The sequence below is a fragment of the Ylistrum balloti genome, unplaced genomic scaffold, assembly GCF_031769215.1.
Source record: "Ylistrum balloti isolate Yb309-2 unplaced genomic scaffold, AGI_CSIRO_Ybal_v1 Utg369844, whole genome shotgun sequence".
In the NCBI taxonomy this organism is placed as follows: domain Eukaryota; kingdom Metazoa; phylum Mollusca; class Bivalvia; order Pectinida; family Pectinidae; genus Ylistrum; species Ylistrum balloti.
Window position 1 is genome coordinate 319,940 of NW_026782000.1, and position 18,354 is coordinate 338,293.

Here is an 18,354-nt window from a genome sequence, read left to right on the forward strand (position 1 = left end):
TAATTTTTTTTATTATTTAGTTATTTCAGCCATTTTATTTTTTCTGTCTTGTAGTTTCGATGTTGTCAACGTTGATACGTTTTCCTTATTTTGACAAAACGATACTTCAGAAATGAGGCTGCTGAAGCCTGAAGACATTTACGATGTCTGATATTATTTTTTATTCTTTATATATATATATATATATATATATATATATTGTCCTTGAATTTGCATTTTGATTTAAGATTTGTTAACGTGTCAAAACATTGATCTTTGGAAACAATTAATCATCATCATATCATTGCATCGATGGTTTAAATGAGTGAGTAAAATCAGTTTCGAATTAGTCATGTCGATCTTGTCAAATTGCATTCACCGAAAAGAAGACATTTTTATGAGATAATCCGGTCGAGTCGAAAATTACTGGCTCTTCTGGACCTTTTACAAGTAAAACAAAAGTATTGCCAGCTCCAAAACAGTTTTCCTCATGTAAGTTCGGACAAATAGAATTTATAGCGATTCCTCTGGTCTGAACAATATAAGATCGTCTAAATATTGCACATTTATCAAGTGATAATTCTGAAAACGGTTCTAGGAGATGGATATCCGATTCAGCAAATTTTGTCGGATTTACGAGTAAAAAAATCATAGCTTGTCCTGAATTTTACTTTAAGGTTCGAAATATGAAATGGATAATTTAGTTGATATCTCTAAAGTTAGTTTGTTATTGTTATTTCTAAAATGTAAAAGACCACCAAAATCATATCTCTTATTTAAGATCGAGAAAACTAGGACAAAGGACATATTCACACAGAGAACAGAGAGGGAACAAGAGAAACAGACCAGATGCCTTCAAGATAGACTTAAGCTTCGTCATCGTAGATTTCTGCAATGTTAAGTCATATCAATTCGAGTTATGGTATTCTATATCACTGTTCACAAATTCGTTCTTGCACTGACCAAGATGTACTTGGTAGGTTTGGTCGATGAAGCAGAAATGCCTGCTCTTCTCCTTGTACTTTTTTCGGGGAAAATCATGTGTTTTTAAATATGTTTATATTTTCCATCCTGATGGTATTTTCTTCACAAAACATCAATCTAGTTGTTTTATGAGTGATGATTCAGATGTCAATCAGTTATTGGTATTAGTGAATCATATAGGCATATAGATGGATATTTCAAAACTTTAAGACTAGGCAACTACGTTCGCTGTAGTTAACTGCAGAAAAAGCTGAATTATTACTGATTAATAGAAAACAAAACAAGTTTGAAATGTCTGCCTTTACAACGAATAATACAATTATAGAAAATGTTAACTCACATAAACATATTGGCGTTACTCCCTTAATTCTGACCTTAGCTGGTAAGATCACGTTGCCTCAATTATTTCAAAAGATTCCAAACGTCTTGCAGTATTACGTAAACTCAAATTTACTCTCAACCGTTTCTCCTTAGAACACATTCACCTCTTTTTTGTCATGCAGATATTGTCCAGGACAATTCGACATTACTTTTAAAAAAGATATTCATTTAAAATCTACACGAATCGTTACCAGAGCTACTAAACTTGTAAGTACTGACCTTCTGTATGAGGACGTGTGTTGGTAATCTCTCTGAACGTCGTGAAAAACGTATTGTTATACAAGTTCAAAAGATTGTTGATGATGCAGCTATGGATATACAGAAGATAATTTTTATTATTTAATATTTTGTCAAAAATGTAAGGAAATGAGGTCTCAATATATATTGCCTCTTAATTATAATTTTGATGTGGACACACTATTATGGGCTTTAAATGATATAGAAAATGAAATTTGCTGTGCAAACTTTTATAATTTATAGCAATCGTTTTGAATGAAATCAATTCATCATGACGTACTACTGTTGGTTTTTGTTTGAAATTTTATCGATGTTCAACATTCAATCATTGTATATCTATTTATATTAATATATATATCATTCACTAGATTTTCTCTTGCATTATAAGTAATCATAATTTTGTACCACTTATCAGCAATGTGTATGCTTGTCAATTTATGGAAGATGGCTTACATAAGCTTCAAGCTTGTTGTCAAATTCCTTTTCACATCTGTTTACTCTGTGTCATTTTGTATTTCAGTATTAGTGAATAACATACCGTTTAAATTAATTTCTTTGTGACAAACATGTTAACCTCATAACTTCATTTTCAAATATTGACGGGGCGCAGTTGTGTCCTTTAGTTCATGATCAGACTCATCAGCACGTGTGAATTTTATTGCCTTAATTGAGACATCATGAAAGAACATGTGATATGCACACAGTTGTTAGCATATCATACTAAAGTGACGAATGATCTCAGCAAAATAAGTCAGATCCCATAAAACGTGTTCGCTGCTCTAAATCGATAATTTGTGGAAATACCCGAATATTATAGATAACGCTTGTGGTCGACCTAAAGGTTTTTATTTTCATCTTTTTCTAATTCAATATTTCGATTATTACTCTTATATATTCCATGTGAATACAGTGATTTATTATATTTTTGACAGTAGATAAGTAAGTAATGTCATTTTGCACTAGTGAAAAATAACATTTTTTTGTTATTTTCAAATAACACTTTGGCACACTTACGCCAATGAAAATCGAGAACACAAATCATCTGATAAAACTGAAAAAATCATAAAGCCCGGTACAAGAAACATAGAACTAGGCACCTGCAGCGTTGTTTATTTGTGACACGACCTTCACTTTCATGGTAAACGTTCATTTAACATGACAGTCGGCAAACAATGCAACGCAAATTACCTCATCAGAGACCTAATCCAATCTTCAACGGAACGTCTTAAATGTGGAGCTAATACGTTAGACATTTCTATGGGATTCGTGTCATCAACAGCGACAACTGTGGGTTGCCACCGTATTTTCAGCAGCGTAGTAACTTGCTACAGATTAAACTCTCTTTGAACGTTTTACAGCAGGTTAGGTCTCAAAGTGACATGGATAAGAAACATTTTTCTATATGAATTTATAAATATGTTTACATCGAATTTTTGACCATGGACTACAAATTCCGACAAGATTTACAAGGCGTACTCTCAACTCATATCACGTTTCACTGCTGTTGACGTGAACACTCATGACCTTACATTTTACAGATTAGTAAAACAAAAACAAGGGATTTCTTAAGGTTTATTAAAATATTAAACTAATTCAAAAAAATTTATGTACAAAAAAGAACACATATAATGCGAACGATGTTCTTTTCAGATGAACCATTTTATAAGAAAACAACAACACTTATATTCTAAGATTAAAAAAAATTTACTATGGAAACAAAACAATTATTCTTAAGCAATTGACCTTTATGTGCAATCAGAACATCTATAAGTCTAATTATATTTTTTTTAGCTAAAAAATTCTATATATATACTAAAAAAAGGAAATTCGCTCTACTAAACCTTTAATATTGTTAAAATATTCTGTTTTGCTAAGACACGCAATTTTCAGGTGAGGGTGATTATGCAAATGAACCATTCTTAAAATAATAAAATTCAAAAAAATAACGAATTATGAAAACCCCCCATAGCATGTGAAAAAAACGAGGTGCTAAAATTATGAGACAATGAGAAATGAGACCAAAGATATTATCACTACTGTAACTAAGGTCATTTATGTGCCATGTCATTGATGTCCGTCGTTTTGAAGTGTTCTGCTTAACTCACAACTTAGCGTTTCCTTAAAATTCCAGCAACATAGATTTTTATTATTCATCGACACGGTCTGTTTGTGTTTATTGCTTAATACGTAAATAAATAAGATGACCATATTACACATTTTTAAAAATGTATCAGGAAATTAGTTCATTAGATAAATGACAAATTGAAGTTCTCTTTCTTTCTGGCATGTAATCGACATCTAGCAAACGCTAACACAAGTTTTAAATTTTCCATAATGTTTCCGAAAGTCAGTAAATTAGTTAATTATTTTATGTTTTTGTTGCAGACATTTCGGTCTTCCGTAGATGACAAGTACAATTTTATGTGTTTCCTTATTGGATTATTAGATACAATATCGAACTGTAGGGAACATGTATGTATTTGACTAGTTTTCAAAATCAATGCCCACAAATTGAATAGTGTTTCTCTGCACAATCCACACTGGTTAAGCCTGTCTGTGTTAGTAAAACACAGTGTCCATGAGTGGCATTCGGGTTGTCGGGGGACCAGAGGGCGATGTTAATTTCGTCATCTTCGCCGTCATGCATCCATCTGCCTAGAGACGTATAACCTCCTGACACGTAGAACTTGTAGATGTTTTCTGAAGCATTATTATAGATTAAAAACAGAATGATGTTTGCAATCATGGTATAAAAAATGAATAAAATATATATATTTTAAGACTTTCCAGAATAGTGTGGTATTTCCCCAATGAACAGTTCAGATAAATGACGTCTTATATGAATTATAATAAAGGTATTACTTTGACTGATATCGATTCAGGAAAATAAATAGTATTTACTGAAGATGTCGGATCTACTGATGACGTCATGGAGATTGGCCATTCTGGATTTTGTGTCGATCCTGAACAAGCGTGTCAGATGTTCTGTACATGTAACTGATGCATTGACCTTGTCCTTTCTAACCTCGATAACGTTGTACAAGAAAGCCCCTCCCAGACTTTCCTTGTAGCCATAGTAATCCAGGATATCTGTACATTATTAATATAAGTAAAGTTATTTATCTCACTATAGTAAAAAAGTCAGCAAACGAAAACACCACGATTCCCAATTTATTTACTGGTGTTGTTTTTATTAAACAAAGAATCCAATTCTTCCTTGCACCTCAAACGTGTGATTATTTTAGACCATGTATTTTGTAGATCCCTATTGAACTGACAATGTTTAAAGAAGACAACAAACGCCCTGGAAACCCATTCGTACGAAAGATATGAGTTTAATTTAGTTTTGTTTTTGATATCATAGTAGAATGCGTTGAATATTATAAATTGAGTAAAAGTTCAATTTAACAGAAAATATAATTTTTTTATTAAGCTATATATAAAGTGATTGTATTTTACCAAAATCGCTGATATTGATATTGCCCATAGGTTAGGACGGTTTAATAGGGGCAGACCACGGACGATCATATGTAAATTTACACATAGAAGGAAGAAGACAGAGATTCTGAGCAACAGAAGAAACCTCAAGGGAAAGAAGCTGATAGTGTTTGAGGACTTAACTCAGCGGAACCAGGACACACTGAAAGAGGCTTATAAACTTAAAAGTGTTAAGCATTCGTACAGCATGGACGGAAAGTTATTTGTTATTTTGAATAATGATAAGAAGCGCAGACTGTGGAACGATACTGAGCTTACGGACGAGTTCTTGGCAGATGATGACAACTTCAAAGTCGGGAAATATGACCGTTAGGTTATGATCGGTAAGTGACTTTTAGGTACGCTAGTACCGCCAGAGAGGGTCTTTCTCTGGTTTACCGATCAGACTAGCACATTATATATACTAAGTGTTTGTGTGTTTAGCTATTTATTTTAAATGTGTCTGTGAGTTCTTTTCTATATGGAAGGTATGCAGTGGACAAGTTCGTGCTTATGCTCTGGTAAGTAACAATGATATCCTATCTATGGCATTATCTTCCAATATTTATGTAATTGTTCATTGTGATGAGCATTTATTTTTAGTTCTCTACAATATTGTGTAGAATCAAAAATGATCTTTAACGATTCGGTGTCCTGAGAGACCTTTACTGTTTGTATCCAGATATCCGGAATTATCTTTCCATATCTGGTTTTAAAAGTAGTATACTACTTCCGGTGTAAATGTATTCCGGCGCATGGTACACGTGCTGCAGCTATTCCTTATATCTAAGAAAAGGGGCGCTTGGTTACAGTTGGTATGATTGTTTGACCATATTAATATGTTTTTACATCTTTTTCTTATCAAAATTTATCTCTCTCCCTCTCTTTCTTTCTTTCTTCACTCAATGTCTGGGTTAGAACTTGCATTATGTTGGCTTAAATTGGTTATTACATTCGCACTTCTCAGCAGTATATAGTAAGGTAATGGACGGTATATCGTTACTTTCGGTAAATTGTCAGGGTCTCGGGGATAACAATAAAAGAAAAGATGTTTTTTCATACTTGAAATCAAAAAAATATTCAATCTACTGTCTGCAAGACACGCACTTCTCAGAAGAAAATCAAACTTTTGTTAGAAGTCAGTGGGGTTTTGAATGTTTTTTTAGCTCCTTCAGGTCCAGTTCAAGAGGGGTAGCTATTTTATTTAATAACAATTTTGAATATAAGGTTAAGAGGGAAAAGAAGGACCAATCGGGAAATTTTTTAGCATTAGATATTGTTATGGAGGGGTCAGATATTACACTTATTACACTGTATGGTCCAAACACTGACTCGCCACTTTTTTATGATACTTTAATTAATACATTAGATGAATTTGGGAATGACAAATATATTGTTTGTGGTGATTTTAATTTAGTTCTTAATCCGGATCTTGATTATGATAGTAGTTATAAAAATATTAATAATTCAAAGGCCAGAGAAAAGGTTTTAGAAATCATTGAAAATTATTCTTTAGTAGATATTTATAGGGAAGTAAATCCAGATAGTAAAAGATACACATGGAGGAAAAAAAATCCTCTGAAGCAATCAAGGTTAGATTTTTTTCTTATCTCTGAAAACTTATTATCTAGTGTAAATAAGTCTTGCATTGAGCCGAGTTACAGATCAGACCACTCTTTTCCATTTCTTAATCTAAAATTTAATGAATTTAAACGTGGTAGAGGATTTTGGAAATTCAATTCTTCTTTATTGTATGATGAAGATTATTTAAAACTAATAAAACAGACCATCTTGGAAATAAAAACACAATATTGTCTTCCTATTTATAATCATAATAATATAGAGAATATCCCAGATACAGACTTACAGTTCATGATTGATGACCAGCTTTTTCTAGAAACTTTATTGATGGAAATCAGGGGCAAAACAATTTCATATTCATCTCACAGAAAAAAACAACAAAATATGGCTGAAAAAAGTATAAGAAATGAAATACAAAACATTGAAGATCAAGACCATGTAGATACAGAGAAATTAGAGCATTTGAACAAGGAATTAGAAAAAATAAGATTAGATAGGATTAAAGGTAGCATTGTTAGATCTAGAGCGAGATGGCAAGAGGAAGGAGAAAAACCAACAAAATATTTTTTCAATCTAGAAAACAGAAATTTTACCTCCAAAATTATACCCAAGTTAGAAACAGAGGATAAGGGCACATTAACTGGACAAGATGAAATTCTTGAAGAAGTACGGTCATTTTACAAAAAATTATATGATGATAATAGAAGTGTAGAAGATGTCAATTTAAATGATCTCTTAAATAGTTGTAATGTTTTGAAATTAGACAACGCTGTTTCAGAAAGTTTAGAAGGGCAAATTACTTTGGAGGAAGCAACAATTACTTTGAAGTGTATGAAAAATAATAAAAGCCCAGGTACGGATGGTTTTACTGTCGAGTTTTTTAAATGTTTTTGGAAATATCTTGGGGGGTTCATTTTAAGGTCTATTAATTTGGGTTATGAAAAAGGGAGGTTATCGGTAACACAAAGGCAGGGGGTTATAGTATGTATTCCAAAGGGAGATAAGTCTAGACAATTTCTTAAGAATTGGCGACCAATTACATTGTTGAATATAGTATATAAAATTGCATCAGGAACCATAGCTAGAAGAATTAAGAAAGTTTTAGACACATTAATTAGTGAGGATCAGTCAGGTTTTATCTCAGGTCGTTATATTGGGGAGAACACAAGATTAATATATGACATTATGCAACATGTAGAGGAAAAAAATATTCCCGGAATGCTGTTAATGATAGATTTTGAGAAAGCATTTGATTCCGTTTCATGGAAATTTATTGACAAGGTTTTCAAATTCTTTAATTTTGGTCCAGATATTCGTAAATGGATAAAAGTTTTTCATACTAATGTCAGTGCTTTTGTTAATCAAGGTGGTAATGTATCTTCATCCATCAATATAAGAAGGGGCTGTCGACAAGGTGATCCAATCGCGCCATATATCTTTATTCTCTGTGTTGAAATTTTGGCCATTAAACTAAAACATAACAAAAACATTAAGGGTATAAACATCAGTAATATTCCAATTCTTATCTCACAATATGCAGACGACACCTCTCTTATATTAGATGGCTCTGAAATATCATTAAAAGAATCTATTTTAGAATTGAATGCTTTCGCAAAATTCTCTGGTTTGAATCTAAATATTGACAAAACACAAGTGATCTGGATAGGAAGTAAAAAATATAGTGAAGATACTTTGTTACCTGACTTGAAATTACAGTGGGGAAAGGTCAAATTCACGCTTCTTGGAATTGAATTCAGTGTCAATCTTCATGAAATTCCAAAATTAAACTATGATAAAAAATTAATTAAATTGAAATCTATCATTAAGATGTGGAATAGGAGATCACTGACTCCAATTGGGAAAATTCATCTTATTAAATCTTTAATGATATCACAGTTTAACCATTTATTTATGTCTTTGCCAAACCCAGACAACCAGTTCTTGAATAAGCTCAATTCCATCCTTTTTAGCTTTTTATGGAACAGTAAAACTGACAAGGTAAAGAGAGATATTGTTACCCAGAATTTTGATAACGGTGGACTTAAAATGGTAGATATAAAGTTGTTTATAGATAGTCTGAAATTAGGCTGGATTAGAAGATTACACCAGAAATCTGCTAAATGGCAAGCAATTCTTCAAACATATATTGACCTACATATGCTATCTTCCTGTGGAAGTGATTACATTCAGAAATGTTGTAATATCTGTAGAAATAATTTCTGGAGTGATGTTTTCAAAGCCCTGTTGAGGTTCAGTGAAAGGGTGGGGGTAGAATATGTTAAGAAAAATATTTGGAAAACTCCTTTATGGTATAATAAAGATTTGTTGATAGGGAAGACAAGTATATTCTACAAGACATGGTATGATAAGGGAGTGATGATAGTTAATGATTTATTCAAAGATTTTTCTACTGGCACTTTCTACACTTTTCAAGATTTTAAGCAAATTTATAATGTAAATTCAAATTTCCTTGAATACCATGGTGTAGTCTCTGTGGTTAAGTCATATTTAGCTAGATCTGACTTTGTAAGAACATGTACCTCTCAAGTTTTTCCAACCATTCCAAGTAGTATTGAGTGTTTTGTAAAAAAAGGAAATGGGTCAAAAGATATATATAATCTTTTAGTAAAAAACGATATAATTTCTACTGGGAGGAAAAGATGGGAAGAAATATTAGAATTTGATGTTCTAAATTGGAGGGATATTTATAAAAATTGTTTTCGTGCAACAAAAAATACAAAACTTCAATGGTTTCAGTACAGAGTGGTTCAACACATCTTAACAACAAATTTATACATGTTTAAAATTCGACTACTGAATAACCCACACTGTACATTCTGTAACTTAGAAAAGGAGACAATTATTCATATTATGTGGGAATGTCCAGAAGTTCAAAAATTTTTAGAAAGTGTAGAAGTTTTGCTGGAGGCTCTTTTTATTCCATTTTCCTTCAATAAAATAAGTTTTCTGTTTGGTTTCATTGCTAATAAAAATCAGTTAATCAGTAGCAAACTTGACAATGAAATCTTAATTATCATTAAATATTACATATATAAGGCAAGATGTCAACACAAAGCCTTAAGTGTATATAGTCTTATTTATTCAGTCAGGGAATTTTATACCTTTCAGAAATATATTGCCAATAGTAAAGGTGAACAGGCACAGTTAAGTTTTAATGAGGAATGGAGAAAATGGAGAAAATTATTGGAATTGGCCAATTCTTAACTTTAAATACATTTACTGTCATGTATGTTTTACCGTATTTTAGTATTCTCTGTCTTTACAGTATAGCAGGCCCCTTGCTTACCCTTATAGTATTTATTTATTTATTTATTTACCAGGTATTTTTCTTTATACTCGAGTCCCTATTGTTTCGCTGATTATTGCAATTTTTACTAACCCAGATCACCTCTCTCTCTCTCCCCCCCCCCCTCTCTCTCTCTCTCTCTTTTCTCTCCTCTTTATCTTTATGTGTAGTATTGATGTATGTGTAGGAGTGGGTGTGTAAGGGTAGTGTTGTGATGTTAGTAAGGGTGTTGATGAAAATGCCAGGCGATGATGGTGGTGATGATGATGATGATGATGATGATGATGATGATGATGATGATGATGATGATGATGATACAACTTAATCAAGATTATGGTGATGTGTGAGTGAGCATATTGTATGTTGTATGTTTGATGATGTTTTGTTGATGTAATTGTTATGTACATTAAAAACTCTTGAAAAATAAAAAAATATTTCCCATGGAATATACACATAATATACACGCTGGCTCCGATGTTGTTTTAACTCGCTCAACAACTAAGATATTCACTGCAATGTGTGACACTTAAACACATCTTACGGAACAGGAATAAAAAGGACGCCGGATCATTTGATTTTTCATTTGAAGTAAATCATGATTCGTTATTCAGAATAATACTGCTTTGTTTTATTTGGAATTGATTTGCAACAGAACATTAATGATTGTAAAACTTAAAAGTAAAGAAAAGCTTACTCATCTAATAAAAAATAATGGTGAAAATAAATTATCAAGTATATGTTCCAATTGCCTATTTCATCATAAATTTTATAACCCGTCTGTTATCATATGAATTGTTTTTTGTAATGTTTTTTACGTGTATGTCGTTATTGTTATATACCATAAAATGTTCTCCATCGGGTACGCCAGTCAGACATTGATCGAAATACAAAACTATTTCAGTGGACGTGTTTTCGCAGTCTGTGATGGCGTCAGGAAGCCAGTGGACTTGTTCCAAAGTGTGAATGATGTTTTCAGAGGCAGATAGACACAAGTGCATTTTGTTTCTAATTTCATAATTGTGTATTTCAAATATGTGTGCAATTCCAAATTATTGTGAGTGATTATGTGTGGGATTTAAGAAACACCATATTTTAAGGTAAGCATTTTTGTGTCCAAATTTCTGAAAACTTTGAAGTAATCTTTTTAATCTATTAACTGTTTGTGCATATATCTGTTAGCTTATAGATTAATATCATAGTTCAGAATTATAAGTATCTCTGATATTGAGCAAGTAGAAGTTTGAGTATGAGTGATCTCTGTAAGTAAATAAACTATACATATGTTACAATTTTGTATAGTGCAGAGCTTGAGAGTGGCCTACACATGTGCTTAGCTATGGTTGTTAACTTTTTAACTAGGTGGTGTAAGGGGATATGTGTTGTTTTGGGGGGAGGAGACAAGTTTGGTGTGTGCAGGGTCATCAGGGTAGGGTTAGGGGGCTGCCCTCTGGGTCAGCATTGTTGCTATGGGTAGTATAAAATGTCTTTCTATGAATGTAAGGGGTTTATATTCCGATACCACTAAAAGGAGAGACGTGTTCCACTGGTTTAAACGAAAAAAAGCAGATATTATTTGTTTACAAGAAACGCATTGTACAGGTGAAGTAGAAGCGTTATGGGAAAGGGAGTGGGGGTATAAATGTATATTCAGTAACTTCAATTCACGATCAGCTGGGGTAGCAATTTTGTTTCGAAATACGTTTGAATTTTCTATTCATGGTAGCAGAGTAGACAGAGTGGGTCGTTTCATCCTTTCAGATATATCAATAAACCAAAATAGATTAACAATAGGTTGTGTCTATGGTCCTAATCACGATTCTTCTACTTTTTTAAATACATTTTTTAACACTTTGCTAGTTTTCAATAATTCATAAGTGCTATTATGTGGGGATTGGAACTCTGTTCAGGACAAGAATATGGATGCATATAACATATTAAACATAAATAATCCAAAAGCACAAGAAGTAATTAGAGATATAATGGACAAATATGATTTGATTGATCCTTGGCGGCAGTTTTATCCCGAATTAAAATCTTTTACATGGAGGCAAAGAAATCCAGTTCGACAAAGTAGATTAGATTACTTTCTTATTTCTAATGATATCTATTCAAGAACCAAAGATTGCAAAATTATACCAGGTTATAGAACTGATCATTCATGTATTATTTTAGAAATAAATTTCAAAAATTCTGAAAAGGGTAAAGGGTTTTGGAAACACAATACATCATTATTGAAGGATTTAACTTACATACAACAAGTAAGAGATTGCATCGAGGAAACCATTGAAGAATACTATAGTTCGGGGAATAAAGAAACATTAGAGTTAAGAATTAATGACCAATTATTTTTTGAAAATAAGGTCTATCACTATCTCATACTAAGTATCTAAAGCCAAAAATACTATGAGGGAAGAAAACAGTCTAGAAACTGAAATATCTGTATTAGAAAATCAAATCAAAGAGTCGCCCAACAGAGAACTATGTTTACAATACGAAAATAAAAAACAACAGTTGGAAAATATTAGGAAAACAAAGATAGAAGGATTAATAATTAGATCCAAAGCAAATTGGTATGAAAATGGAGAAAAGGCAACAAAATATTTTTGTGATTTAGAAAAAAGAAACTTTGTAAATAAATCTATAGTAGAGCTTATTGCAGATGACGGTAGAATTCTTGACAGTCCAAGGGAGATAATTCAGGCTGAAGTTGATTTTTTCAAAAACCTTTATAGTTCTAGACAAGGAGACAATACTCATGTTGATAATTCTTATTTTTTAAGACATCAAATTAAATTAAATCAAACTGATAGGGATAGCTGTGAAGGAATTATAACTATAGATGAATTGTCAAAAGCTTTAAAAAATATGAAAAATGACAAGAGTCCAGGTTCAGATGGTTTTGGTGCAGAATTTTATAAATTTTTCTGGAAAGATATATGAATATTTTTATGCAGGTCAATTAATTATGCATACAGTACTGGTCACCTTTCGGAATTTCAGAGTCAAGGAGTTATCACATGTATTCCAAAGACAGAAAAAGATAGACGATATTTGAAAAAATTTAGACCAATATCACTCTTGAAGATTGATTACAAAATAGCGTCTGCAGCAATAGCAAATAGAATCAAACAAGTACTTCCGAATATTATTAGTGAATCTCAAACTGGTTTTATTAAAGGTAGATTTATTGGAGATAACACTAGGCTATTGTATGATGTAATGCAATTTCTAGATGAAAAAAATCAGCCTGGGTTATTGTATCTTTTGGACTTTGAGAAAGCTTTCGATTCTGTAGAATGGAATTTTATTGATAAAGCTTTGGAATCTTTTAACTTTGGTTTATCTTTACGTAAATGGTTCAAGACTTTGTATAATGATTCAAAAAGTTGTATTATTAATAACGGTCATATATCGCCTTTCTTCAGTCTCGAACGTGGCTGCCGCCAAGGGGACCCATTATCACCGTATATTTTTTATTATTGTTGTTGAACTATTAGCACTATCATTGAAATCAGACAATGGTATCAAAGGTTTGGTAATATCTGGGAAAGATTTTTTACTTGGGCAATACGCAGATGATGCTTATCTTCTCTTAGATGGATCCAGCCATTCTCTTTCTACTGCTGTACACATTTTAGAAGATTTTGCTATTTTATCAGGGTTAAAGGTTAATTTACAAAAGTCAAGCTTATATTGGATTGGGAGTAAGAAATTTTCAGAAGACAGAATATGCCCAGAATTGAATTTGAAATGGTCAACAGACAAATTTAAGTTACTTGGTGTAACTTTTTCTCTTAATATTCAGGATATGGAAAAGATAAATTTTGATAGTAAATTGCACCAAATAAATAAAATTTTCAGACTCTGGTCATGTCGTGATCTCACCTTAATAGGTCGAATAACTATTGCAAAGACTCTTATTATACCAAAATTTGTACACTTATTCACCTGTTTACCAAACCCTTCTAGCCTGTTCATGAATAAACTCAGAGTATTTACAATTTTGTATGGAATTATAAAAGTGAAAAGATCAAACGAGATATATTAATTGCTAGCTTAGCAGATGGAGGACTGAATATGACACATTTGGTTTCTTTTATTAAATATTTAAAGGTTAAATGGATAAAAAGAGTTTATGGAGAATTCAATGCATCATGGAAATCACTACTTGATGAAATCTTTCCTGTTGATATTGATATCTTATTTGATCTTGACAGAGTAAAACTGAGAGAAATTGGAAAAAATGTAAAAAGTCAATTTTGGCAGGATGTATGTTTTGCATTATCTGAAATTCAATTTGAAGCAACAACTATTCAGGAATATTTGGGCAAGAGTTTGATCAATTTAGTTCCATACAAGAAAATAAAAAAGGCTGTTCTCTGGAGTCAGCATGGGCTGAAAAGCATTAGTGATCTTTATGAAAATGGGGTACTTAAAAACTACGTTGAATTCTCTGATGTACCATCGTTTGATTTTATTGAGCATTTGTCTTTAGTTAATAAGTTGGAAAGAAAGTGGAAGTTAGAATTAAGACAAGAAGTAGAAAATGCTAACACTATCACTCCTATTAAAGGAAAGGACATCATTTCTTCAATTAGGAGTGTGTGTATAAAATGTTCATTGAAAATATAGTTATTAAGCCATTAAGATGTCAAGTAAAATGGGCAACAAAAATGAATTTTAACGAAAATATTAGTTGGGGTGATGTATACACTAGTTGTTTTAAATGTACAAAAGAGACCAAACTTCAAGCATTTCAATATAAAATTTGTCACAGAATACTTCCTACAAACTATATCTTATTCAAAATGAAAATAGCATCCAATGAACTTTGTACTTTCTGTGAAAGAGAACCAGAAACAGTGGAACACATCTTCACCCAGTGTTATTTCACAATCCGACTAATTGAGGAATTTACTGCCTGGTATGTACAGTACAATAATTTACATATATATACATCGTTAAGAGAAGTAGATATTTTGTTTGGAAAACCTGAATTCGGACTCTGTTTGAATAATTTAATACTATTGTTAAAACGGCACATTTACTCTTGTCGAGTTAAAGAGTCCATACCTAACTTTGAAATTTGTAAAATTTTATTCCAAATGACAATGAAAACTGAAAAGTGGGTTAGTATAAAGAATAATAGATTAGCGGAATTTCAACAAAAATGGAGATGTTTTGAAAATGCGTTGGACATATAAAAATACTTAACGTTGCTTATATATATTCCCCTTTTTATATTGTAAGATCATTAGTAACAAAACACATATCAAGAGTGATGTTTCAGTTGGGTTAGGCCCTCTGACAATGCCCCGGGGTACCCTTTTGCACACAATGTCACTCTTTTTTCTTGGGGGAGGGGTGGGGGAATCCTGTAAATGTGAATTGTGTACATGTGGTAACATTGAGAATGGTGAGAGGTGTACAGTTATGTTTAAATTTAGCTTATTGTTAGCAGTCGTAATGTTGAATGTAAGGAATGTTAGTATGAACATTTAAGACTAACAGTATGTGTGTAGGTGTGTGTACATGTATTTTATAGTCTGGAATATGAGAAGTCTGAATGATGTGTGAAAGTATGAGAGCCCTCCTGTGTGAGGACACATTTGTAATCTTATGTATGTCTCATCTTAGTCAATAAAATGTTTGAAAAAAAAGAAATACAAAACTATGGACAATGACGTTATGCCATTAACTGGAAATGGTGAAACAAAATGGCGGATTGGATGAATAATACATACATTATTAGTCATTATGTACGTTAAATCATTTTATCTGTTTCAAATTACCCATCGTTATCGGAAAACAAATATCATTCCGTCTGTCTGCTTGTTCAAAAGGATGATTTCGATCACAAGTGCTTGAATAATAATATCTGTGATATGGAGTCGATTCCTCCAGCGAAGATGCATTTTTATAATAATAGGCATCACTTTCAATTACTACACGCGAACTTGTACGTTTTAATGGCGGATTGGATGAATAATACATACATCATTAGTCATTATGTACGTTAAATAATTTTATCTGTTTCAAATTACCCATCGTTATCGGAAAACAAATATCATTCCGTCTGTCTGCTTGTTCAAAAGGATGATTTCGATCACAAGTGCTTGAATAATAATATCTGTGATATGGAGTCGATTCCTCCAGCGAAGATGCATTTTTAAAATAATAGGCATCACTTTCAATTACTACACGCGATCTTGTACGTTTTAATGTTCCTGGTGTGGAGTTAATGGACGCCAGTAGTCGCGAGGACTGAAATTATCTATAAACATACGCAGTCATTCGAGCCTTGACAGCTAATTGAAATCCATAAAGTGTTCACTGAAATTTAAATCAAAAGTGTTATTTATTTATTTATTTTTTAACTAATTTTTATTTTTGATAAAAGAAATTTCTTTCTCGATTCGAATACCATATCTACAAAACACGATTTCGACATGTCGAGGTAGGGCCTAGTCTGTTGACCGACTGCATCAATACATTATTGTGAATGTTTATTCCTTTATTTGGTTTTTCATAATTGGTTGAACGAAGTGAATAATTGAAAAGTCGGTCAGTGGTAGCCTCTCACCATTTCTGGTTCGTTCATGACAGCCGCCGACGTCAAATCGCAATACGGGGTAAATATTCCAGGACACAGGTTTAATACGTATGGCCAGGGCGTCAACGTTTGGTAAAACTGCAGTTGTCACAGGCGTGTTATTTCCATCGAATAGCTATTAAAACAGATAAAGGTACAAGTTAAACGGTTTTTTTTTTTTAAATAAAACAATACATAACTTTATCTCTGAAACTGTTTGTGTGCATGCTTTAAGATATACGTTGTGTGTCCAAATCCATCAGGTAAGAAAAGAAAATACTTTCTCAATTATATAACTGACGATACGTAGTCAATTTATGTTTACGTATAATCTTTACCAGAGGGGATCCATCTTGTGACGTCACTGTAGCCCACGTGAAAGCGTCCATGCTGTACAGCAGGTTGTAGGTTTTGACCCATAGCTGTTTGGTATTGTATAGCCCTTGTGTTGTTATTGATTTAATTGTTGTCACTCGAGGGAACTTCACCTGTATGTTTCGAGGAATAAGTCATGTTAGCGTGGTCATATTCAAAACGCTTATGAACGTCATAAATTCAACACACAACACAAGATTTTGAGATAATCATCTTGGCTTTTCTCTTTTGAGAACGTCCACACTTAAACCCTTGTCACCGATACACAAAATAACATAGCCTACCGTATTTAGAAAGAGGTATGCAAACGTGATTTAATGTACATTAACTTACTGTCGTAGTTTTACTTCAGATTGTAAAAACCTCCTCAAAACGTGAGTGGCGATTTATCTTTTAACATGTTCGACAGTTAACTACGACAAACTTGAAAATTTGTCGTACTTACACATAATTTACCGTTCTTTACTGTATTTTAAAAAAGGACATGAACAAATACATACTTTTATTTGCCGTAATCTTCTTCAGGGCATTTACTTTAACATTCTTTTAACTCGCGAATTCCGTAGTTATTTCAAGTGGGCTAAACTTTGTTTTTGACGTATGTGTGAACAATGCTTTAAGTTTATCAACTTTAACTTACTTTGATCTTATCTTTGTATTTTGAGGGGTCCTTTTTAATTGATTTGGTGTTGATCACCATGTTGTCTTGGGACTGATATAGGCTTTAGCCTGCTTTCTCATCCTATTGACTGTTTGAAATGGTGTTTGAATAAAGATATGTCTACATGTCAAGATGTTGATCTTCGAAAAACATATAGAGAAAAGCAGACAGTTAATCATATCAGTCACAAACATCTTTTATATTGCATTATATGAAGATACCCTAACATCTGAACCAATGGGCCGTAAAGGTAATTATTATTGATAAAATTAGTTTTAAGTTTTAAGTTTTCACTTCAGGAAAATGAAAGAAAATATGCCAGGTAGATTCAGAATGACAGAAGTTGATATCATATTTAAAACATAAATTCTCAAATTCAAATTAAAGGAAAAAGGCAAAATAGAGATTTACATGGAGATCTTTAAAAGAAATAAGACAATCAGACTAGAAGCCCTGACATGTTAACATCTTCTCCTTCATTATAAATATCCACGATGATAGATCCTGCCATTACATATAATGACCCTTTCTAGGGAAATCGTTGATAACAGTGATATAACCTTGGCATTCAGTGTTATAGCAAATATTTTTTATTAAATCTAAATTTCACAAATACTATCATACCTGCTGTTTAAAAGTACCTTCCGATCTTCCCATTAAAATTCAGGGAACAGGGAAATAGAATATTTTGATAGTTTTATGATGACGACTGTAGATCTTCCTCATAGTGATAGCAATAAAAGAATTCTAGGAAAGATATGTTGTTTTTGCAATGATATT

General features: G+C 32.2%; 1 protein-coding gene across 1 annotated transcript; it reads right to left on the minus strand.

Annotated features, from left to right (window-relative positions):
- Positions 1–4,078: 4,078 nt before the first annotated feature.
- LOC132545362 (uncharacterized) lies at positions 4,079–17,613 on the minus strand. Its single transcript, XM_060209042.1, has 5 exons — positions 17,554–17,613; positions 16,877–17,026; positions 16,530–16,674; positions 4,483–4,671; positions 4,079–4,281 (listed from the first exon to the last, which is right to left on the minus strand). The coding sequence occupies exons 1-5, from the start codon at positions 17,611–17,613 to the stop codon at positions 4,079–4,081; spliced, it is 747 nt and encodes a 248-aa protein (XP_060065025.1).
- Between the last annotated feature and the right edge of the window lie 741 nt (positions 17,614–18,354).

Bases quoted from the DNA above. Each gene is read 5' to 3' on its own strand.
- LOC132545362 (XM_060209042.1), bottom strand. From the start codon at position 17,613: ATGGTGATCAACACCAAATCAATTAAAAAGGACCCCTCAAAATACAAA. The intron at 17,027-17,553 runs GTAAGTTAAAGT...CGAAACATACAG, and splicing joins AATACAAAGATAAGATCAAA to GTGAAGTTCCCTCGAGTGAC. The intron at 4,672-16,529 runs GTGAGAGGCTAC...AATAATGTACAG, and splicing joins TCATGAACGAACCAGAAATG to ATATCCTGGATTACTATGGC.